Source organism: Nerophis ophidion, linkage group LG21 (assembly GCF_033978795.1).
Source record: "Nerophis ophidion isolate RoL-2023_Sa linkage group LG21, RoL_Noph_v1.0, whole genome shotgun sequence".
Lineage (NCBI taxonomy): Eukaryota > Metazoa > Chordata > Actinopteri > Syngnathiformes > Syngnathidae > Nerophis > Nerophis ophidion.
The window spans coordinates 4,926,702-4,951,174 of NC_084631.1; the positions used below are offsets into that span (position 1 = coordinate 4,926,702).

At 43.6% G+C, this 24,473-nt stretch overlaps 1 protein-coding gene across 3 annotated transcripts in view; it reads right to left on the reverse strand.

Annotated features, from left to right (window-relative positions):
* Positions 1–24,473, reverse strand: part of LOC133539608 (threonine--tRNA ligase 1, cytoplasmic-like) — a 159,486-nt gene that overhangs the window by 82,245 nt on the left and 52,768 nt on the right. Inside the window, exons 4-10 of one of the 3 annotated variants that reach the window (XR_009803447.1) lie at positions 23,888–23,940; positions 23,680–23,806; positions 23,425–23,600; positions 20,261–20,540; positions 19,934–20,179; positions 17,942–18,109; positions 15,986–17,869 (exon numbers count right to left, since the gene is read on the reverse strand). Coding sequence is in view for 2 of the 3 variants with exons in the window: in XM_061881649.1 (XP_061737633.1) it covers positions 16,068–17,869; positions 17,942–18,109; positions 19,934–20,179; positions 20,261–20,540; positions 23,425–23,600; positions 23,680–23,806; positions 23,888–23,940 (2,852 nt within the window). In the remaining variant the exon portion in view is untranslated. Of the gene's footprint in view, positions 1–9,280; positions 9,488–15,639; positions 17,870–17,941; positions 18,110–19,933; positions 20,180–20,260; positions 20,541–23,424; positions 23,601–23,679; positions 23,807–23,887; positions 23,941–24,473 lie in introns of those variants that run through there. The other 2 variants (XM_061881649.1, XM_061881650.1) reach the window with 2 other exon arrangements.

A 24,473-nucleotide genomic window follows, 5' to 3' on the forward strand; every position in this document is an offset into this window, starting at 1 on the left:
ACTGAAAGATGCCGATCCCGGGATCGAACCCTGGAATACTCAGCACCTTCGTATTGTGGCATTTAACAATGCTCATTGATATCATTGTAATTTAGACTGTAGTTTTTAGTTTACCATTTTTGTATTTTATAAGTATTCAAGTACTGTATTGTAAAGCTGGGATTGGGTTGAAGTAGCTCCATTTTCTTTTATTAGAATAATTAACAGATCTGTTCTCTTTGATGTCTTTTAATGTTTGACACGGTCTACCAAGTCAAATCCCTTGTATTAAACATACCTGGCCAATAAAGCTGATTCTAAAAATAGTACAAAATGACTTTTATAAATATATATATTTTAGAGGCTAAGTTGAACATAAGCAGCAAAGGAGTTTATGTAACCAGTTTTAAAATGTTTTTTATTCCAATTATATTGAATAATAAAAGGTTTGAATCTCTACGCACCACACGATTTGACTCATGGGGTGACGACTAGATTCAGAACTTATTCTCGATTCAAACCAGTTCTCTCAGTGTGTTGCTGAAACTTTTCAAAACACGTTACAGGTTACAAAGGTCCTGTCTCGTAATTGTCCTGTATTATTATGTATTGTGACAATGTACTGCTTTTATATTTCCTGTATTTTGTATTATTACTTTTAACTGTTCTATATTTAAAAAATGTTATCCTGTAAAGCGTCTGAGTGCTCTGAAAAGCACTATACCAAATAAAATGTATTAAAATTAGGGATGCAGCGATTAATCGGTAACCGAATATGGCAAAAAAAGCCACATTCGGCCTTCGGTGGAATGAGTTAAAAACAAGGCCGAATAGTGGCATGTGACGCAAGTTTTTGACGCGGTGACGCAATCAACCAAAGTGCAGTGTTAAATTTAAATTGTTCTATACATAGTTAGTTTCCTTCTTTTTATTCTGAAGCTGAAGTACTGTTATTGACAAATCTGTTCTGGCCTGGGATATGTTGTGTACCTGTATAAGTGTATGAGGTTACAAGCACACACTTATTGAGATTTAGTGGGGCCTCTGTTTACATTATTAGCCTGTTGTGTAGGCTACCTGTATAAGTGTATGAGGTTACAAGCACACACTTAATTGAGATTTAGTGGGGCCTCTGTTTACATTATTAGCCTGTTGTGTAGGCTACCTGTATAAGTGTATGAGGTTACAAGCACACACTTAATTGAGATTTAGTGGGGCCTCTGTTTACATTATTAGCCTGTTGTGTAGGCTACCTGTATAAGTGTATGAGGTTACAAGCACACACTTAATTGAGATTTAGTGGGGCCTTCTGTTTACATTATTAGCATATCTACTGTGGCTAAGCAGACTTTTGCCAAAAGGACAATAATTCATTTGTTGTGGGTTTATCCACTTTAATGCACTTTGTTTTTTTTTTTGGAATGCATGTTTTGTTTGAAGGTCTAATATAAATGAAAAACTGTTTTTTTTTTTTTTTTTCTGAAAACGCAAAAGCTACTGGAATATTAAAAAATGTCAATATTCAATAAAAATGTACTTTATTTGAAAAACATGTTTAAAAATGTATTCTAGGCTATTTATGCAATATAAAAAAAGTTGTGAAAAACTGCATTTATTATTCGGTATTTGGCCAAGCGCTCAAATTTTATTCGGCTTCGGCCACACATTTTCATTTCGGTGCATCCCTAATTAAAATTATTATTATTATTATTATTATTACAAAGGCTCCTCTCAGTTGCTGACGCACGATTTATTTGCCCAATTTTAGCCTTTTATTTTTTTAAACACATTTTAAAAACATTTATTTGTAATATTTTCAGAATCCGCTTAATTGGCCAAGTGTTTGACACACAAGGGATTTGACTTGGCGGACTGTTTTTTTTCCTGTTCAATGTAAGAAATTTAGAAAAAGGCAACAAATACGAGAGAGCGCAGTACTGAGAACAGAGTCTTGCAATGTATTATTTGGAATAATAATCAGAATTGTACTTTTCCCAGACAGGTTACAGGTTAGAGAAGCTCCATATGCTTGCATGAGGAAGGCCTAAAAACACATTTCAAATAAATCGATCGAAAAACAAACAAACAAACAAAAAACATATCGATTCAGAATCGTGTTAAATAATAATCGCGATTTGGATGTGAATCAATTTTTGGTGCAGCCCTACTAAATAATATACACGATATTGCCAAAAGTATTTTGCCACCCATCCAAATGATCAGAATCAGGTGTCTTAATCACTTGACCCGGCCACAGGTGTATAAAATCAAGCACTTAGTCATGGAGACTGTTTCTACAAACATCTGTGAAAGAATGGGCCACTGTCAGTGATTTCCAGCATGGAACTGTCACAGGATGCCACCTGTGCAACAAATCCAGTCGTGAAATTTCCTCGCTCCTAAATATTCCAAAGTCAACCGTCGGCTTTATTATGAGAAAATTGAAGAGTTTGGGAACAACAGCAACTCAGCCACCAAGTAGTAGGCCACGTAAACTGACAGAGAGGGGTCAGCAGATGCTGAAGCGCATAGTGCAAAGACTTTCTGTTGCAGAGCTCTAACCTTCATGTGACCTTCCAATTAGCCCACGTACAGTACGCAGAGAGCTTCATGGAATGGGATTTCATGGCCGAGCAGCTGCATCTAAGCCATACATCACCAAGTCCAATGCAAAGCGTGGGATGCAGTGGTTTAAAGCACGTCGCCACTGGACTCTAGAGCAGTGGATACTGCTTTTCTATCTAGCAATCTGATGCACGAGTCTGGGTTTGGAGATTGCCAGGAGAATGGTACATTTCGGACTGCATTGGGCAGAGTGTGAAATTTGTTGGAGGAGGAATTATAGTGTGGGGTTGTTTTTCAAGCGTTAGGCTTGGCCCCTTCGTTCCAGTGAAAGGAGCGTTGAATGCTCTAGGATACCAAAACATTTTAGACAATTCCATGCTCCGAATGTTGTGGGAACAGTCTGGAGCAGGCCCCCTTCCTCTTCCAGCAAGACTGTGCACCAGTGCACAAAGCAAGGTCCATAAAGACATGGATGACTGACAGAGTCTAGTGTGGATGAACTTGACTGGCCTGCACAGAGTCCTGACCTGAACACCTTTGGGATTAATTAGTACGGAGACGGAGAGCCAGGCATTCTCCACCAACATCAGTGTGTGACCTCACCAATGCACTTTTGGAAGAATGGTGGAAAATTCCTATAAACACACTCCGCAACCTTGTGGACAGCCTTCCAAAGAAGAGCTGAAGCAGTAGTAGCTGCAAAAGGTGGACCCACATCATACTGAACCCTATGGGTTAGGAATGGGATGGCACTTCAGGTTCATATGCGAGTCAATGCAGGTGGCCAATTACTTTTGGCAATATAGTGTATCATGAGAATTGATTCTGAATCGGATCACATTGTTAGCTGCCCAAAGATTCCCACTTTTAGTTAAAAATACGTAAAACAGTAATTCTCAAAATGTGCCAAATAAGTCTGTAAATATGAATTGCATAAGGAATTGTATTGTTGATCTTTGTACGTTGTGTGTAATGTTGTCATGGCCCAAAAATGTTAAATATACTTTTTAAATAAAATCTCTGCCTTGTTTTTAATGAACACTCAGGTTTACATCGCTACTGTATTTTAATGTTGGTCATCATGGTGGTATTTTGTGGAAAAAAAGTTTTAAAAAGGACTGCAGAAGTACAGTTAAGTCCATAAATATTGGGACATTGACACAATTTTCAGTGTTCTAGCTCTGTACACCACCACAATGGATTTGAAATGAAACAACCCAAATGCAGCTGGGACCCCAAAAAAGGGACAAGCGGTAGAAAAATGGATGGATGGAATCAGGATGTGCTTTAAGTGCAGACTTAAGGCTTTAATTTGAGGCTATTTATATCCAAATCAGGTGAACGGTGTCGGAATTACCACAAATTTTATACGTCCCCTTTACCTTTTTAAGGGACCAAAAGTAAATGGACAATTGGCTACTCAGCTGTTCCATGGCCAGACGTGTATGCTTCCCTCATCGTTTCATTTACAGGGAGCAGATAAAAGGCCTGGAGTTCATTCAAGTGTGGTATATTCATTTGGAATCTGAGGAGGCCATCTCCCAATATGAAGTCCAAAGAGCTGTCACTATCTGTTCGAAAAATTGTATGTCAATTATCCAAAAAAACGTTCCACTCTGAGTTTCCAGTGAACAGATGAGAGCTGTCTTTGTTGCACCAAGCAAAGTCTTGGAAGATTCCGCTGTGTACGTTGGAATGAGACGAGAGGGGCAATCTATTGTCTTCTAAGACCTGCCAAAGCTGAATCCAGGACGAGCCTAAGCCCGAGGCGTCTTCTTCTTATGTCTTTAATGTGACCGAAAACAAAGAATGTTTACATACTCCCCATTCCTGTTGTGACATGTGTTGTTGCGTAAACATTGAATATCTAAATAAAAGAGGAGACGCAAAACTTTTTCGTCAGAGCGTGGTGCAGGACTGTACAAAGAGTGTACAGTGGCGAAGTCTCTCCTCAGATCTGAGTCTAAATTTAATTGTCTCTGTTTGATTCTTTGCCTTTGTTCTTGTTTAATAGATGTCATCAGTGTTTGAACCTGACACTATCAGTGCAGCAAGCCATCATTAGGCTGAAAAATGAAAACAAACCCATCAGAGATAGCAAAAAAACATTAAGTGTGGCCAATGGTACATTCTTAAGAAAGAGAGAAAGCACTGGTGAGCTCAACAACACCAAAAGACCTGGAAGACCACGGAAAACAAATGTGGTGGATGACAGAAGAATCCTTTCCCTTGGCAAGAAAAAACCCTTTACTACAGTTGGCCAGATCAAGGAAACTCTCCAGGAGGTACAGTATTCTGTGTCCAAGTCAACAATTAAGAGAAGACTTTACCAGAGGAAATACAAAGTTTTAAGCATTTGTGAGCCTCGAAAACAGGAAGGCCAGATTAGAGTTTGCCAAGAAACATCTGTGCAGTTCTGGAACAACATCTTATGGACAGATGAGACAAAGATCAACTTGTAGCAGAATGATGGAAAGAGAAGAGTATGGAGAAGGGAATTAACTGCTCAAGATCCAAAGCATACCACCTCATCAGTGAAGCATGGTGGTAGTCTAATGGAACTGGATCTCTTATATTTATTGATGATGTGACAGCTGACAATATTATCTGCTCATAGTTAGCCAAATGCTTCAAAAGTCATTGGACGGCGCTTCACATTGCAGATGGACAATGACCCAATGCATACTGCGAAAGCAACCAAAGAGTTTCTTTAAGGCAAATAAATGGAACGTTCTGCAATGGCAAAGTCAATCACCTGACCTGAATCCGGTTGAGCATTCATTTCCATACTTGCCAAACCTCCCGAATTTCCCGGGAGACTCCAGAATTTTAGTGCCCCTCCCAGAAAATCTCCCAGGTCAACAATTTCTCCCGATTTCCACCCGGACAACAACATTGGGAACGTCTGCCATATCCTCTAAAACCTATCGTCAAGTCCGCTTTACATCCATACTAACAGCGTGCCGGCCCAATAACATAATATATGCAGCTTTTACTCAATCAATCAATGTTTATTTATATAGCCCCAAATCACAAATGTCTCAAAGGACTGCACAAATCATTACGACTACAACATCCTCGGAAGAACCCACAAAAGGGCAAGGAAAACTCACACCCAGTGGGCAGGGAGAATTCACATCCAGTGGGACGCTAGTGACAATGCTGACTATGAGAAACCTTGGAGAGGACCTCAGATGTGGGCAACCCCCCCCCCTCTAGGGGACCGAAAGCAATGGATGTCGAGCGGGTCTAACATGATACTGTGAAAGTTCAATCCATAGTGGCTCCAACACAGCCGCGAGAGTTCAGTTCAAGCGGATCCAAGACAGCAGCGAGAGTCCCGTCCACAGGAGACCATCTCAAGCGGAGGCGGATCAGCAGCGTAGAGATGTCCCCAAACGATACAGGCGAGCGGTCCATCCTGGGTCTCGACTCTGGACAGCCAATACTTCATCCATGGTCATCGGACCGGACCCCCTCCACAAGGGAGAGTGGGACATAGGAGAAAGAAAAGAAGCGGCAGATCAACTGGTCTAAAAAGGATGTCTATTTAAAGGCTAGAGTATACAAATGAGTTTTAAGGTGAGACTTAAATGCTTCTACTGAGGTAGCATCTCGAACTGTTACCGGGAGGGCATTCCAGAGTACTGGAGCCCGAACGGAAAACGCTCTATAGCCCGCAGACTTTTTTTGGGCTTTAGGAATCACTAATAAGCCGGAGTCTTTTGAAGGCAGATTTCTTGCCGGGACATATGGTACAGTACAATCGGCAAGATAGGATGGAGCTAGACCGTGTAGTATTTTATACGTAAGTAGTAAAACCTTAAAGTCACATCTTAAGTGCACAGGAAGCCAGTGCAGGTGAGCCAGCACAGGCGTAATATGATCAAACTTTCTTGTTTTCTCGCACATAAGTGAATGCAAGGCATACTTGGTCAACAGCCATACAGGTCACACTAACAAGTTCATCATTGTTATAAATATGCGCCACACTGTGAACCCACACCAAAAAAGAATGACAAACACATCTCGGGAGAACATCCGGATGGTAACACAACAGAACAAGTACCCAGAAGCCCTTCCGGAACGCTACAATATACACCCCCTGCTACCACAAACACCCCCTAATCTCCCGAATTCGGAGATCTCAAAGTTGGCAAGTATGTGCATTTCACTTGCTGAAGACAAAACTGAAGAGAAAATGCCCAAAGAACCAGCAGGAACTGAAGACAGCTTCCAGCAGAGGCCACCAAACCCGGCATCTGGTGACGTCCATGGGTTCCAGACCGAAAGGATTGGCGAGAAAGCTTTCAAAAGTGACAATTTGATTTAAGATTGTTAGTTTGATTACTTTTAGTCCCTAAAAATGTGGAAGGCACATATTAAATGTGTTTTTTTTTTTTTTTTTTTAAAGTACCGATGATTGTCACACACACACAAGGTGTGGCGAAATTATTCTCTGCATTTGACCCATCACCCTCTGGGAGGTGAGGGGTGCAGGGATTCATTTTTGGTGATTTAACCCCCTATCCCAACCCTTGATGCTGGGTGCCAAGCAGGAAGGTAATGGCTCCCATTTTTATAGTCTTTGGTATGACTTGGCCGGGGTTTGAACTCCCAACCTACCGATTATAGGGCGGGAGCTCCAACCACCAGGTAATTCCTACACCGTTCGCGTGATTTGAATGTAAATAACCTCAAGTTAAAGCTCAAAGTCTGCACTTCGAGCACATCTTGATTGTTTCGTTTCAAATCCACGGTGGTGTTGTACACAGCTGGAACTCTGAAAATGGTGTCAATGTCAAAATATTCATGGACCTAACTTTAAGTACTGTGGGATCTGAGCCGAGGATGTCGTTGTGGCTTGTGCAGCCCTTTGAGACACTCGTGATTTAGGGCTGTATAAGTAAACATTGATTGATAGCGCTGAATGCTCTGTTTTGGGGTAAAATAAAGTTGCGCAGCAGCATCACGCACTCCAGTTTGGTTTACTCCAGGGGTCTCAGACACGCGGCACGCGAGACGTTATTTTGCGGCCCGCACCTTGATATGTAAATTCAGTGTTGGTGTGGCCCGCGAGTTTTATACGAATGGTGCTTGACACCAACCTTCCCGAATTTTCCAGGTGACTCTGGAATTTCAAGGCAATCATTCAAGGGTAATCATTCCCACAAACTATCAGTTTTCACCCAAACAACAATGTTCAATGGGTGCCGTGTTGACACTGCCTTTGACGCCCTCTACATGTTGTACTAACAGCGTACCATTCCAGACATTTCTGTATTTGGCTTTTATGAACACAAGTCATAGCATCCACCTTTTCATCAAACATACAGCATACAGTCTCAGCCACAGGTTCGGTAAGGTTTCTGCAAACAAGTGTCAGTGACTGCAAGGCATGCTTACAGGTCACACTGAAGGTGGCTGTATAAACAAGTTCATCACTGTTACAAATACGCGCCACACTGTGAACCCACACCAAACAAGAATGACAAACACATTTCGGGAAAACATCCACACTGCAACACAACAGAACAAATACCCATAAAAAATATATATATTTTTTTTTATTATTTTATTTTGAAGTCACTGTTTTTAAGAGTACATTTAACGTTTTTGTTTTACATCAGTTCTCATTCCTACACAGCTCTTTGGCTGTATACATGTATGCCTTACAGATGTGAAATACTGCATTTAACCTTTAGCTTTGCAGCTTGAGTGCAACTTGGGTTGTGTATAATAACTTCTTAGGGGTTTGAGCCACTATTGTTTTTTTTTCATGCAGCCCTGATTCTTGCGGGCTACCACCAAACCCGTCGGTGAAGAGTTAAGGCTGCAAGGTGTTCTGGGTATTTCTTCCGTTGTGTTTATGTTGTGGTGCAATGCGGCTGTTCTCCCAAAATGCTTGTCATTCTTGTTTGGTGTGTGTTCACAGTCTGGCGCATATTTGCGACAGTGATAAACTTGTTATACACGGCCACCCTCAGTGTGACCTGTATGGCTGTTGATCGACTATGTCTTGCAGTCACTCACGTGTATTGCAGTAAGAGTTCTGTCGTATATAACAAGGCCGGCACGCTGTTAATATGTTTAGTCGATGGCGATGACATTTAGTAAAAGGCAGCGCTAACACGGAACCTTCATGGTATTGTTAACTGGATGTAAATCAGGATTACTATTTGGACAACTCTTACCCCGTAAAATTGTCGGGAGATGCACTTTTATACGGGTGTCTCCTGGATAATTGGGGAGAATCGACTACTATGTTGCTAGGGTGGGTTAGCCGTTCAAAGAAGGTGAATCCATTAAACGTGCATGTTAGAATGTTTAAGTAATCTTTTCTTGCAGCCCAACCTCACCCAGTGTCTGCATCCAGTGACCCCCGGGCAAATTGAGTTTGAGACCCCTGCTTTACTCAGTAGAACTATAAGAACATGCAAAATTACACCTAGAAAATACTGATCCGGAAGAAGCAAACATGATGGATGCTAGACAGTCTGCAAAGTGCATGTTATGAATACTCAACTCTGCATGATTTACAACAGGTTAGTACACCTCTTGTCTGCATCAAAACAGTGTGTCAAACTAAACTGAAAGCGTCTAAAGAAAATGAAGAAGCAACCCAAGAAAAGTTAGCATTTTCAAGATTGTAAACAGTGAATGACGTCATTGCTAACATTAGCCGGACATGCTAATAGTTGTGGGGTAAAAAAAAAAAAAAAGCCTACTTCCGCACCTTGCTGTACTTCTTGAGGGAAACACGAGTTGTCGACCGGCGGACAAGCAGCCGGAACAGCTGCGTCGCCGCCATCTCAAACACGCCAGTCTGGCCGTACATTGAAGTCGTTACACCGCACTAAATGAACACTTTAGTCAGCCTCGTCGCCTTGTCGTTGCTCTTCGGCGCGCGGTCACGATACCGGAAGACAGAGGCGGGGACGCGGCTCTGACGTCACGACGTGCGCATGCCTGAGGTGAAACGCGAGCGCGCGCTCGACTCGGCGGCAGGTGTACAGACGGATTTGATAAGTTTTTTTTTTTTTTTTAGAAATGCATTTAATTATGAAGAAAATAGCCTTTAAACTTATTTTGTTCGAGACAACGTTTGGAACGACAGCAATAAAAAAAAAAAAGGAAAAAAAAAAAAAAGTCAGTCGAATCGCACCATTATAGCTTCTAGTTTAAACACGCTCAAACCACTTTCTTTTTTGAAAGTCGACCTAGATTTCATTTAAAAAAAAAACATTTCCAAACAGTATCACGTGTTTGGATCCGGACTCTTAATAAAACCGTTAACTATGCCTTTGAAAGCAAGCAGTACTTAACTTTGACCACTGGGGGCCGCTACAGCCCACCGTCCGAACTGATTCTGCGTCCAGCATGAGTGACATCACCACCCAAACATGTCACGAATGAAAGCTGCATTCTATTCCATCCATCCATCCATTTTCTACCGCTTATTCCCTTTTGGGGTCGCGGGGGGCGCTGGCGCCTATCTCAGCTGCAATCGGGCGGAAGGCGGGGTACACCCTGGACAAGTCGCCACCTCATCGCAGGGCCAACACAGATAGACAGACAACATTCACACTCTATTCTGTGTTTAAATCAGTGGTTCTTAGCCTTGTAGGAGGTTCCAAACCCCACCAGTTTCATACGCGCATTCACCCAACCCTTCTTTGGTGAAAAATAAAATCTTTTTCTTTCAAATTTAAGACAAAGTTATGTTTTTTTTTTCATGGTGTACAAAATGAACCGTGTATGAACATCACCTTGTTCAAAGAACAAAACCAACAGTCCATGAACTAACAAGAAATTATCCATCCACCCATGTATTTTCTACCGCATATTCCCTTTGGGGTCGCTGGTGCCTAGCTCAGCTACAATCTGGCGGAAGGCGGTGTACACCCTGGACAAGTCGCCACAACAAATTACACACCTGCAAATCAGTGTGACTTCTACTGTTGCCGTATCCATGACACACCGATATGGAGAAAATTTTTAGTTACACGATGAGCCCATACTTGCCAACCCTCACAATTTTTCCAGGAGAATCCCAAATTCCAGTGTCCCTCCCGAAAATCAACCATTCCCCCGAATTTCTCCCGGTTTCCACCCGGACAACAATATTGGGGGCGTGCCTTAAAGGCACTGCCTTTAGCATCCCCTACAACCTGTCACATCCGCTTTTCCTCTATACAAACAGCGCATTCACATCATTTATGTGGCTTCTACACTCACATAAGTGAATGCAAAGCATACTTGATCAACAGCTATACAGGTCACACTGAGGGTGGCCGTACACACTGTTACAAATACGCACCACACTGTGAACCCACACCAAACAAGAATGACAAACATATTTTGGCAGAACATCCTGACCGTAACACAACAGAAAAAATACACAGGATCCCTTGCAGCACTTACTTTTCCGGGATCTACAATATACACCCCCCATCTCCTGAATTCAGAGATCTCAAGGTTGGCAAGTATGGATGAGCTGGGTGTGTCTTGACTGGATCCGCTGAACCCCGAGGGTTCGATCGAACCCAGGTTAAGGGCCCGTCCATCCATTTACTACCTCTTATTCCCTTTGGGGTGGCAGGGGGCGCTGGTGCCTATCTCAGCTACAATCGGGGGGAAGGCGCGTACACCCTGGACAAGTCGCCACCTCATCTCCGGGCCAACACAGATAGACAGACAACATTCACACTCACATTCACACACTAGGGACCATTTAGTGTTGCCAATCAACCTATCCCCAGGTGCATGTCTTTGGAAGTGGGAGGAAGCCGGAGAACCCGGAGGGAACCCACGCATTCACGGGGAGAACACAGAAAGATCCTGAGCCCAGGATTGAACCCTGACTACTCAGGACCCTCGTATTGTGAGGCAGACACACTAACCCCTCTGCCACCGCGAAGCCCAGGTTAAGAACCACTGGTTTAAATAATAAGTAGAAGGTTAAAAAAAAATAATAATAATCTTATCAGTTCTCTTTATAGTGCAAAAAAACCCTTTTTGGAGCAGCTTCTTGTTATGTTTATCCACTTGACTTGCAACAAATATGCTTGTTTATAGTTAAAAACACCGATTTCAGTGTGAGGCGCTGGCGTCAATAGTCAGGTTTAGGATGCGTTAAGTCAGAAATACAGAAAACAGCTGAATATTTATGGCAAATGGCATAAAAATGGTAACATTGTCTCTCAAAAAGCATGCATACGTTGACAGTTGGTGTGCATGTTGTTGCCACGTGAAAGCTTGGACACGCCCACATCATTGTTGACCCCTCCTTTAAAAAAACCCCGCCCCCTGCGACTATTTACAAATTGGAAACTAGAACAATTCCTGCAATTGAGGATGACAATACAGATGACAGAAAATGGCAAACAAGTTTTGAACATTCAGTGCACTGCATTGTGGGTAAATCTAATATATATATATATATATTTTTGCATATATATATATATATATAAATTGCTTGGGATGTTGGTTTTTTTACAATGTGAGAACCTATAGGTGCTGAAGTGTCACTTTAAGTCCACAATTAGCATCCATAAAGAGATGATGCAGGTGACGTGGGGCTTTGAGGCCCCCGCACACATGCACTCTCTCAAAGGTGCAGAGGAGGGGTGGGCTGGGAGGGGGCCTAATGTCTGAAGCATCGAGATAGACGATAAGGAGACGGGATTATTATTTCACAAACACTACGCGACTGAGGTGGTGGTGGTGCTGCAAAGATAACGAGAAGTCTACGCAAGAAAAAGGAGCGCACATTGACACAGCGCTTATTTATTCAGGACCAGGTTAAAGTAACCCCCCCTCCTCCCGCAGTTCAGTTTGATGGCAACTCTGGATTTTATTCATGTCAGTACATGCAGGGGCCTCCCAGGGCCCGCTAACCATCGCTACGCTAACTTGAAGCGCGTACAGGCACATTAAGAAATTAGGGATGAGCATTTGTTTTTGTTTTTTTGGCCACACATCAATTATAAGGGAAGATGAACTTTTTGATGCAGGGGGTGTCCAAGGTGAAGACCGGGGGCCGCGCAGCTTGAGTTTTGTCGCATTGACGCATACTGTCCAAACCAAAGAATAAAAAAAAGCGCAAAAACTATTTACAGTGGGGCAAAAAAGTATTTAGTCAGCCAGCGATTGTGCAAGTTCTCCCACTTAAAATGATGACAGAGGTCTGTCATTTTCATCATAGGTACACTTCAACTGTGAGAGACAGAATGTGGAAAAAAAAATCCAGGAATTTTAAAGAATTTATTTGTAAATTATGGTGGAAAATAAGTAATCAAAGCTCTCACTGATGGAAGGAGTTTTTGGCTCAAAATCTCACAATAAATGGCCCCATTTATTCTTTTCTTAACACGGATCAATCGTCCTGTCCCCTTAGCAGAAAAACAGCCCCAAAGCAGGATGTTTCCACCCCCATGCTTCACAGTAGGTATGGTGTTCTTGGGATGCAACTCAGTATTCTTCTTCCTCCAAACACGACCAGTTGAGTTTATACCAAAAAGTTCTATTTTGGTTTCATCTGACCACATGACATTCTCCCAATCCTCTGCTGTATCATCCATGTATCCATTTTGGTATAAACTCAACTGGTCGTGTTTGGAGGAAGAAGAATACTGAGTTGCATCCCAAGAACACCATACCTACTGTGAAGCATGGGGGTGGAAACATCATGCTTTGTGGCTGTTTTTCTGCTAAGGGGACAGGACGATTGATCCGTGTTAAGAAAAGAATGAATGGGGCCATGTATCGTGAGATTTTGAGCCAAAACCTCCTTCCATCAGTGAGAGCTTTGAATGGTTGACCAAATACTTATTTTCCACCATAATTTACAAATAAATTCTTAAAAATTCCTACAATGTGAATTCATAGATTTTTTTCCACATTCTGTCTCTCACAGTTGAAGTGTACCTATGATGAAAATTACAGACCTCTGTCATCATTTTAAGTGGGAGAACTTGCACAATCGCTGGCTGACTAAATACTTTTTTGCCCCACTGTATATAATCAGACAAAACCTGAAATTATGATACGAATAAATAATAATTAAATGCTTTGTCACCAAAAACACAACATTGTATTGTTAAATATGTAAATAATCTGTTTTTAGCATTTTTCTCGAACACACTGTAAATTCTGGACTGTAAGCCGCTACTTTTTACCTACACTTTGAAGCCTGCAGCTTATAAAATGGATTTGTCTTTGCCGACGGCCATAATGCAAATAGTTAAAAAACAAACAAAAAAACACATAAAAATGTGTGCTAATTGTGGTATGTCACTTTAGGTGCTGCTATGCCCTTCTGTTAAGAGCTTTGAACCGGAGGTACAAGTGCCTTTCCGTCTTCAAGCAGTCCATAGCGTCTCTACTCGTATGGACCTGTCATTCATCACTCCAAGCAACGTTTGCAAATTTTACAATATAACTAAAACAATAATTATTGACTGAACCGTCCCATGTTTGGCGTCTCTAGGAATGTTTTCATGCATATTTGTATGTGCTATCGTAATGTAATCAAGCGGGCGTCGTGAGCATTAGCTAATATGCTAACACTTTTGAGAGTGCCTGTGTTAGTATTATCAACTCACAAGGGATTTAGTTTTGTAGTGTTTCAGTTTCGTTACTTCACCAAAACGTCACTATGGAGTTATTGAGTCTGTTTAACTGATTGGAAAGCTTGCTTCTGCAGCTAGTGTGTCCATGACGATGACTTCTGTTTTGTTTGATCGGTCGTTTTACTGCCGTGTTACAGGCACACTTTGGAAACAATTAAGGTATGCAAAAAAAACATTTACAGAATCTTTCTGTGTAAATAAATCATTTCAAAACATATACAGTGGGGCAAAAAAGTATTGAGTCAGCCACAGATTGTGCAAGTTCTCCCACTTAAAATGATGACAGAGGTCTGTAATTTTCATCATAGGTACACTTCAACTGTGAGAGACAGAATGTGGAAAAAAATCCTGGAATTCACATTGTAGGAATTTTAAAGAATTTATTTGTAAATTATGGTGGAAAATAAGTATTTGGTCAACCATTCAAAGCTCTCACTGATGGAAGGAGGTTTTGGCTCAAAATCTCACGATACATGGCCCCATTCATTCTCAATCGTCCTGTCCCCTTAGCAGAAAAAAAGCCCCAAAGCATGATGTTTCCACCCCCATGCTTCACAGTAGCCATGGTGTTCTTGGGATGCAACTCAGTATTCTTCTTCCTCCAAACACCACAAGTTGAGTTTATACCAAAATGGATACATGGATGATACAGCAGAGGATTGGGAGAATGTCATGTGGTCAGATGAAACCAAAATATAACTTTTTGGTATAAACTCAACTGGTGGTGTTTGGAGGAAGAAGAATACTGAGTTGCATCCCAAGAACACCACACCTACTGTGAAGCATGGGGGTGGAAACATCATGCTTTGGGGCTGTTTTTCTGCTAAGGGGACAGGACGATTGATCCGTGTTAAGGAAAGAATGAATGGGGCCATGTATCGTGAGATTTGGAGCCCAAACCTCCTTCCATCAGTGAGAGCTTTGAATGGTTGACCAAATACTTATTTTCCACTATAATTTACAAATAAATTCTTTAAAATTCCTAGATTTTATTTCCACATTCTGTCTCTCACAGTTGAAGTGTACCTATGATGAAAATTACAGACCTCTGTCATCATTTTAAGTGGGAGAACTTGCACAATCGCTGGCTGACTAAATACTTTTTTGCCCCACTGTATGTCTGCGGTTTACAGTCCGGCACGGCCAATATTTGGAAAATATTTTTTTCCCTCTAATTTTTTTGTATCTACAGTCCGGAAAATAAAGCATAAAATGGCCCCCGCATGTTTTAAATTGTCTGGCCAATGACCAATTTATCTATAATGATGCCCATCCCTAATTCGAATACATAACTGTATGTTGTAATTTTCTTTTAAAGAAACAGAAGTGAAGAGAAAAGGTGCCTATTGAGTATTTCCAAGCCTTGATTACAGTGACGGCACGAGCTGCAGCAGTGTAGGAGCATCACTTACATAGTGTTTGAAGAAGGGAGGGGAAAAAAAAAAAAAAAAAAAAGCAGCAGTCACTCTGTTTTTTTTTTATATTTACAAGCATAGCATTACAAAGCTGGGAGGGACAGACGAGGACGAGGGAGAAAGAGAAATTCCTAGAGCACGGAGAGGATTATTTACATCATGAAACACATTTTAGGACACACTCATACCTTTCAGGGAGGGGAGGGGGAGAGAACTCTTGAAAGCGTCAAAAATAGTATTCAGTGTAACGAAGAAATGTAGGACAATTAAAACGTGTAGCGTCTACGCTGACTCTGAGCTCTGCACGAGTGACTCCTAAAGGGACTCTGCAAGGTAACGGCCCCATGTGGCTCCTATAGTACACACAGGAAGTAAATATGTCTAAGCTCATACCAACAAGGCAAACACACTGCGCTGGGGTTAGACGAGCGGTGTGGCTCTCGTTCCCCCTGGCGGAACCTCACTGATGACCCCTTCAGTAGCGAGGCGGCACGAAGGGCCTCTTCTGCCCGTGGAAGGGTCCGCCTGAGAACGGGGGACCTTGGCGCTTGTTGCCGTGGAACCTTCTGTCGCCGTGATCTTGGTTAAAGTGGCGGGAGTGGTTGCCTCGCTGAGGTCTGTTGGAGCCAGAGACCATGGGGGGTCGCTGCGTAGGCAGGGCCAGGAGGGGGACGGGGCTACACGGTTGGTTGCCGCTTTCCACCGGAGGACTGGTGGGCGGGTTCGGCCCAGTAGGGGCGGGCCCCGGGGGGTTGGGTGTCGAAGGGGATGTGGGAGACGGAAGATGCATATTTGGGGGGTCCTTCACTCGGCCCAGGAGAGGTGGAGGCAGGCCGGGGGCCCCCGGGCGGTGGATTGGGGGTGTACGGCATGGGCCGAATGGCTCCTTGACCGTGCCGGGGCGAGGCAGGTTCGGGGGCTCGCCGAGTAATGACATCAGCGGACGAGGTGCGCCGTTGTTCCCCCTGGGGCCCCCTCGCTGTGCCCCGTCGTGTCTCATTGCGTGAGGACCCACCGGGATGCGGTCGACGGGGACTAAAAGGCCCCCGACCATGACCGCGGTGGGCACAGGCGGAAGGTGCGTGGGTGACGCTGGAGGCGGGGGCGGAGGCGGGATGGGGTGAGGGGCGCTAAAGAAAAGAGGAGGCTGGTGGAGGTGAAGCGGGGGAGGGGCCTGCAGACTGTCAGAGTGGTACGGCATTTGGAACTGAGTTTGGGGCGGCGGGGGAGGAGGGAGCGGGTGGGGAAGCGGGGGAGGATGAGGGTGGTGTGCGAGGAGGTGGTGTGGAGGCGGCATGTCGCCGCCGGCTCCCTGGCCTATGCTGAGAGGAGGGTGGGGGGCACGGGGCAAGGGGGATTGAGCGTCCATGTACTCCTCCTCTTCGTACCACATGGACGCCCCGGGCCGACAGCCGGGGCCGCCCCCGTGCCGGGAGCCCCGGCCAATCACGCGGATGCTCTCCACAGTCTTGATGCGCTCTCCTTCGGGCGGCTGGTTGGAGTAGCCCACGGTCTGGATGGGCGCACCCTCAGTGCAGGGCGAAACCAGAGTCTCGATACGGTGGTACACCCCGCCGTCCTTCCCGCCCCCGCCCGGGGACTTCTGACCTTTGACCTTGTCTTCTCTTTTCCCGTCCTCGGAGCCTGTGCTGGCTTTGCGGGAGCTGGCGGAGAAGCGTCGCTCTCCCTTGGTCCGGCTTGCCGCCATCTTACCCTTGGTGACGTCGTTATTCGGGGCGGCCGTGACCTGCTTCCTGGCATCGTCACTCTTTTTCACATTTTTGTACCGCTCGTCGTGATTACTACTTCCCGTTGGCGTGATCACAGCGTCCCAAGGATCGCTACGATACGCCGTGGGGGAGAGATTGTTCCCGCCAGAGGACCCCAACGATTCAGGCACACTACCCGGAGCATCCATGATCTCATCCTGGGTCGGGGTGCCGGCGGCCTCGTCTCTCGTCGGGGTCCCGCCAGTGCCATCCGGGCTGCCATCTCCTAGGGCCAGACTAAAACCTGGATTACCCTGCAGGAAACTGTTGATTTTGGACTCTAGACTGGGAAGGGGAGCAGCAGCGGGGATGCGGGGAGGCGGGGGCGGCGGGGACCGTTGGACGTCCTTCTCCCAGACTCTGCTCTTGCCGGACACCTCCCGTTTGAGGTTGTTCCCCGTGGCGGGTTTTGCCTTCGGGGTGACCGGGGTCTTCACCGATGACGCCTCTGGTGACGTTCGGGTCGAGGAGGCGGAGTTTGTCACACTTTGCAGGAGACTGGACAATGCTACAAGAGGACAGGTGAATAAAAAGATTGTCATTTTGGACTACAGACAGAGTGTGAACATACGATTGTTACCTGGCGTGTTGCTTTTTGACAGAGCGCTCAGTATGCCTTCGGGTGTCATGTCACCCACACGTGACAAAATGCTAGCCAGAGCGGGGCTTGCAGGGGTTGCTTTGGAGGTTGCGGCTTGGCCGGACGGGGTGGTCGGCGTTCCAGGGGAAGGCCGAGGTGACGGGCTCGCTGCTTGGACAGGAATGGACATGAAAGGAGGACAGATTAGGCTGGAATTGTTCAAATTAAGGCTGGGCGATTAATCTTGGGTGTCTCTCTCTGCGATATAGAAAATGACTATATTGTGATATTGGAGTATACGTTCTCACGCAGTTGCTTTTAGCTGCGGGCATTACACTGCAGGTTCTCCTCGCTCTTTCCTGTCGCACCTTCTTACACACGTCACATGCTGTCACCTCATACGTCACATACGTATACGCCCTCGCGGACCAGAGAGGTAGCGGCGTGGGTAACGTTAGCTGTGATGCTAGCAGAGCCGTGCGAGTGGTAATACGAGAGAAAGAAGGTGCGAATGAAGGAAGAAGTAATTCCCAAGAAAAACAGCAGGCGGTGGTTTTGCTTCAAGTTGGAATATGTCCAACAGACAACCGTAATAAGTCAAGCTTGCGGTACAAGCGTTGCTATAAGAAGTAGCATTACTGCTAATATGTAGCATCATTTGAAAAGTCACCTGCTAGAGAATGAAGAGTGCTTACTCCGCATGTTAACATCTCCGTTCGGTACCACACGCCCAAACCATCAAAATGCAGAGGCAAACATTTCCACAAAAAATGTTAATTTAATAAGGTCCGTAGTAACCTACTACATAGTGAAGGACGAACACTATTTCATTTCCTATTATGCAGCTCATTTTTATTTGACACTTAAAATGTCTCTGACAATCTTGCACTTTCTGTTTTGGAAATGACATGGAAGTGTGTGCCACTGCTTAATAAATACAGTTTTTGGTCAATTGACTTAGTTGTGATTTCTTTCTTTGCCTGAAAGTTTAAAGGCCTACTGAAAGCCACTACTAGCGACCACGCAGTCTGATAGTTTATATATCAATGATGAAATATTAACATTGCAACACATGCCAATACGGCCGCTTTAGTTTACTAAATTGCAATTTTAAATTTCCAGCGAAGTGTCGTGTTGAAAACGTCGCGGTATGATGACGTGTATGATGACTCGTGCGTTTGACGTCACCGGTTGTAGCGGACATTATTTTCCAGCTCGATCCAAGCTATAAGTAGTCTGCTTTAATCGCATAATTACACAGTATTCTGGACATCTGTGTTGCTGAATCTTTTGCAATTTGTTCAATTAATAATGGAGATGTCAAAGTAGAAAGATGGAGGTGGGAAGCTTTTGGCCTTTAGCCACAAAAACACAGCCGGTGTTTCCTTGTTTAAAATTCCCGAAGATGAAGCTTTACTATGGATCAGAGCGGTCAAGCAAACATGGATTCCGACTAAATGTCAACCAGCAGTTTTCGGTGAGAAAATTGGGGTACTTCAAAATCTAGCTTTTAATGCAAAACAGCAACCCCCTACAACCCTGAACGGGACAAGCTGTAGAAAAATGGATGGACTTAAATCTGCTGCTATAAAAACATTTGTTATTGCTTCAGCCCTGCCTGACTCGCCGAGGAGAGGCTGCTTGAATGCGGTGGTGACGCTTCAAAGGAGTTAGCATGTTTGACGTGTTGTGTTGCCAGAAGCGTAACCTACTGCTGCTGAACAAAGTCGGCAAACCTCCGTCCTCCTTTGTTGTATTGCACCGCGCAGCCAAAGTGTTCCCAAACGGGACATGTTAACTAGGCAGCTCTGGCTTTTGCATGTTGTCCTAGCCCGGTCGCTGCTAGCCTGCCGTGTGTTGTGCCTCGCTCTGCGTTGTTTACACAACCTGCGGTGCGCTACCTAATATGTCCGTGTGGTACACCTCCGAACCGAAACGGTTCAATACAAATACACGTACCGTTACACCCCTACTAATACCACAAAAACATACCTGTGTTCTTCATGGCGGCCGTGAGTGAAGTGAGAATGGAGCTGATCTTTCCCAGGTCCACCTTGGCCATGTTGACTCCCAGAGGTGTGGTCGAAGTTGGAGAGGTGGAAGTAGGCGTGGCCGGGGTTGCCGTAGTCGTGGCTGCGATGCTCGGTTTGGAAATTTTTATGGGGGCAGTGGGAGGCTTGGAGTCGGCATCCAACTTGGCCTTGACGACAGTGGGGGGCGTTTTGCCTTTTTGGTCACCTGCTCAAGAACATAAAGGAGAGTGCCATATTTTTTAAATGGTGTGTCTACAGGGTGACGTTTCAATGTACACACACTGACCGACTGTTGGTGAAGTCTGCTCGTTTTCGTCGGAAACATCCATATCCTCTCTGTCGTCACTTGCCGGGTCCACATCATCCATGGCCTTTCCATCCAGCTCTGGATCGACCTGGGCTCTGACAGCACCCACACCGAGGAACGGCGAGTCAGACCCGGTGGGGGAAGGGGCATCTTCGGAGGGCGAGGGGACGGGTGAGTCTTCGGGTCCGGGTAAAGTCGCTTTGAGGGTGTCCAGCTTCCTTTTAAGACTGGCCACGCGGTTAGCAAAAGCACTGTATGCCTGGGCAGAGCAACGAAAACTATTAAGTGTTGTCATGGTTACACTAAAAATTTCTAAGGGCGTACTCACACCAGGCCATTCGTACCGTGCTGGACTTGGGCACGCTTACCTTCCTCTCATGAAACCCCCTCTTGCTTGGTCTTACAATGAGCATTAGCTTGTGCCATCACTTCTATATGGCTGTTTAGCAAATGCTTTGTGTAAAGTTAGTGTACTTCAAAAATGGCTGCAAGTATCTAAAGTCATGCTTTTTTTTTTTTGGACTAAAATTAGCAAAAATGTTAGCATAAAAAAATTGGCATGCTAACATATCAGATGTTAGCCTACTTCTAAGATGGCACCAAGTAACACAAACCGTGACTTTCAGGTTCAAACATTCAAAATGAGCTAAACTGCTAGTATAAAGCGATAGCATGCCAGCAGGTGATCAGACGAGAGGAAATACCAAAAGTGGCAAGGTAGCTCCCCAATCAGCTAAACAGACTCAATAACTTCAGTGACGTTTTGGTAAATTTACTGAGGAATTTGTGTGACTAAAACAATACAAAAAGAAAGCTACTGTAAGTTAGTAATACTTACACAGACACTCTAAACGTGTTAGTATATTAGCTAATGCTGACGACACTTGCTTGATTACATTACGATAACACGTACTAGGGTTGTATGGTATACGGGTATTAGTATAGTACCGCAATACTAATTAATCATATTTGGTATGATACCACCCCTGAAAAGTACCGATCCGGTATCGAAAATATACCCAAATTAGGGGTATCATCCAAAACTAATGTAAAGTATCAATCAACAGAAGAATAAGTGATTATTACATTTTAACAGAAGTGTAGATAGAACATGTTAATAGAGAAAGTAAGCAGATGTTAACAGTAAATGAACAAGTAGATTAATAATTCATTTTCTACCACTTGTCCTTTATAATTTTAACAAAATAATAGAATGAGAAATGACACAATATGTTACTGCATACATCAGCAGCGAAATTAGGAGCCTTTGTTTGTTTACTTACTAATAAAAGACAAGTTGTCTTGTATGTTCACTATTTTATTTAAGGACAAACTCGCAATAAGAAACATATGTTTAATGTACCGTAAAATTTTTTGTTAAAATGAAGCCAATAATGCAATTTTTTTGTGGTCCTTCTTATTTAGAAAAGTACCGAAAAGCATTGAAATAATTTTGGTACCCGTAGCAAAATATTGGTGAAAATACTCCTACAGACATAACACATGGGGCGGTTTATTAAGTACAAATAGTCTTAGTTATGTAGTAAAACTTAGAAACGCTGCTTGGAGTAATGAATGACAATTCCACACAAGTGGAAACGCTATAAGACAGAACGCCACTGTAGGTGCAGTGAGCGAACTCGTCCAAAAGGTGGCTCCACAGCACAAACAATAACACACCTTATCAGTGTATTCGCTCGTGTTTTTATTTTTTTTATTATTTTGCATTATGGCTGTCAGCGAAAACAAATCCTTAAAGGCCTACTGAAATGAGATTTTCTTATTTAAACTGGGATAGTAGGTCCATTCTATGTGTCATACTTGATCATTCCGCGATATTGCCATATTTTTGCTGAAAGGATTTAGTAGAGAACATCGATGATAAAGTTCGCAACTTTTGGTCGCTAATAGAAAAGCCTTCCCTTTACCGGAAGTATGTGTGTGTGACGTCACGAGTTGCAGGGCTCCACACATATTCACATTGTTTTTAATGGGAGCCACCAGCAGTAAGAGCAATTTGGACCGAGAAAGCGACAATTTCCCCGTTAATTTGAGCGAGGATGAAAGATTCGTGAATTAGGATATTAAAAGTGAAGGACTAGGGAAAAAAAAAAGCGACGGCAGTGTGAGCGTTTCAGATGTAATTAGACACATTTACTAGGATAATTCTGGAAGATCCCTTATCTGCTTATTTTTTAATAGTGTTTTAGTGAATTTAAAGATTGTAAAGACGTACCTCGAGGTCGGATGGCTGCGGTGAACACAAAGTGTCTCCGAGAGAAGCCGAGGAGCCAAGCTCACAGCTGCCTTTTAAACAGCTGCTGCAGGACAACGAATAATCCAATGATTTTTCCGGTAAGATATATATCACAATTTCCCCATCCAAAAACATGCTGGTTGACGTAAAGAAAACATGTTCACTTGACCGTTCTGTGTTAAAGCTTCACAACAAACAAAGAAACACCGGCTGTGTCTCGGTGCTAAAGATAGCTGCAATACACCGCTTTCCACCAACAGCATTCTTCTTTGACGTCTCCATTATTAAATGAACAAATTGCAAAAGATTCAGCAACACAGATGTCCAAAATACTGTGTAATTACACCATGAACAGAGACGACTTTTAGCCGTGTTTCGCGCAGCTCTGACATTTCCTTAAAGTCCGTGACGTCACGCGTACGCGTCATCATTCCGCGACGTTTTTAACAAGAAACTCGCGGGAAATTTAAAATTGCAATTTAGTAAACTAAAAAGGCCGTATTGGCATGTATTGCAATGTTAATATTTCATCATTGATGTATAAACTATCAGACTGCGTGGTCGGTACTAGTGGACTTCAGTAAGCCTTTAAATTAGCCGCACCGTATTATAAGCCGCAGGGTTCAAAGCGTAGGAAAAAAGTAGCGGTTTTCAGTTTGAAATTTACTTGTTAAATGTAAACGATAAATATTACCGATGAACTAAAAATATAAACAAGAGCGCACACCCTTCCGAGTCAAATTCCCTGTGTGATAAACATACTCTGCCAATAAACCTGGTCCTGATATCCATACATGAAAAGCCTCCCGCTTATTTTCTTTTGAAACAAGACTAGAATTGGATGTATCCTGAATGAGTGCATAAGACTGGGCTGGAACACACTCACATTGGCCACAATCTGGACTTCCTTGTACTGCATCTCATAGAAGATGTCTGCATTTCCCAAGGCTTCCAGCAGAGGGGGTCCGGTCTTCAACTCTGTCTCCAGGAAGCCAACAAACTCCTGCAGCTTCAGACTGCCGTCCTCAAAGTCCTTGGCAAACTTGTTCCCTCCCGCCTTGTCTAAGTGACATAAGGTGAGAGGCTCCATTAGAGAATACGTCGGGGGGAAAGGGCCATGTGTCGCCGGATGACCTCTGACCTTTGAGCCTCTTGAGGGCCTCTGTGCTGCAAATGTCCAGCCCGAGAGCTGATAGCTGCTTCTCCCGGTGCTCTTCTTCGGCGAGTGATTCCTGATACTCTGACAACTGGTCTATCAGGGAGCTGGGCTAAAAGAGACATAGAACCATGTCGTTAAGTGCCACAACTTTACAGCTAATGTGCATGAACATTCGGAGGAGGAGACTTACTGCAAACTCAGCAACAATCTTGGACTTGATTGCAGCTTTAGTCTTGGCTGGAGCTAAGCATTCACAAGGAAATACAAATATAAGTGAACTATCAATGTATTGGCAACAGTGTTTACGTTTGAGATAGGACTGGACGATACATGGCGGGTATGTCTCTGTGCGATATGGAAAATGACTATATTGTGATATTCGAGTATACGTTCTGACGCAGTTGCTTTAAGCTGTGGGCCTTAAACTGCAGGGTTTCCCACACATTCATTTATTTGTGGCGGCCCGCCACGAAAGAATTACGGCCGCCACAAATAAATAAATAATATAAATAAATTAAACATTTTTATAAAATTTTTTTTTTCGCCTTCTGACTCGCTCGGCCGCTCATAAAAGCAATGGGACTCTGTCTGTGAATGGAGCTTGTAGTTACATATTATATAAATATGTAAATATTATATAAATATGTACATAAAGTGTTGTAATTATATTCCAACTCTGCGTTCTTCTTGGTCACCGCCGCATATATATATATATATATATATATATATATATATATATATATATATATATATATATATATATACATACATATATA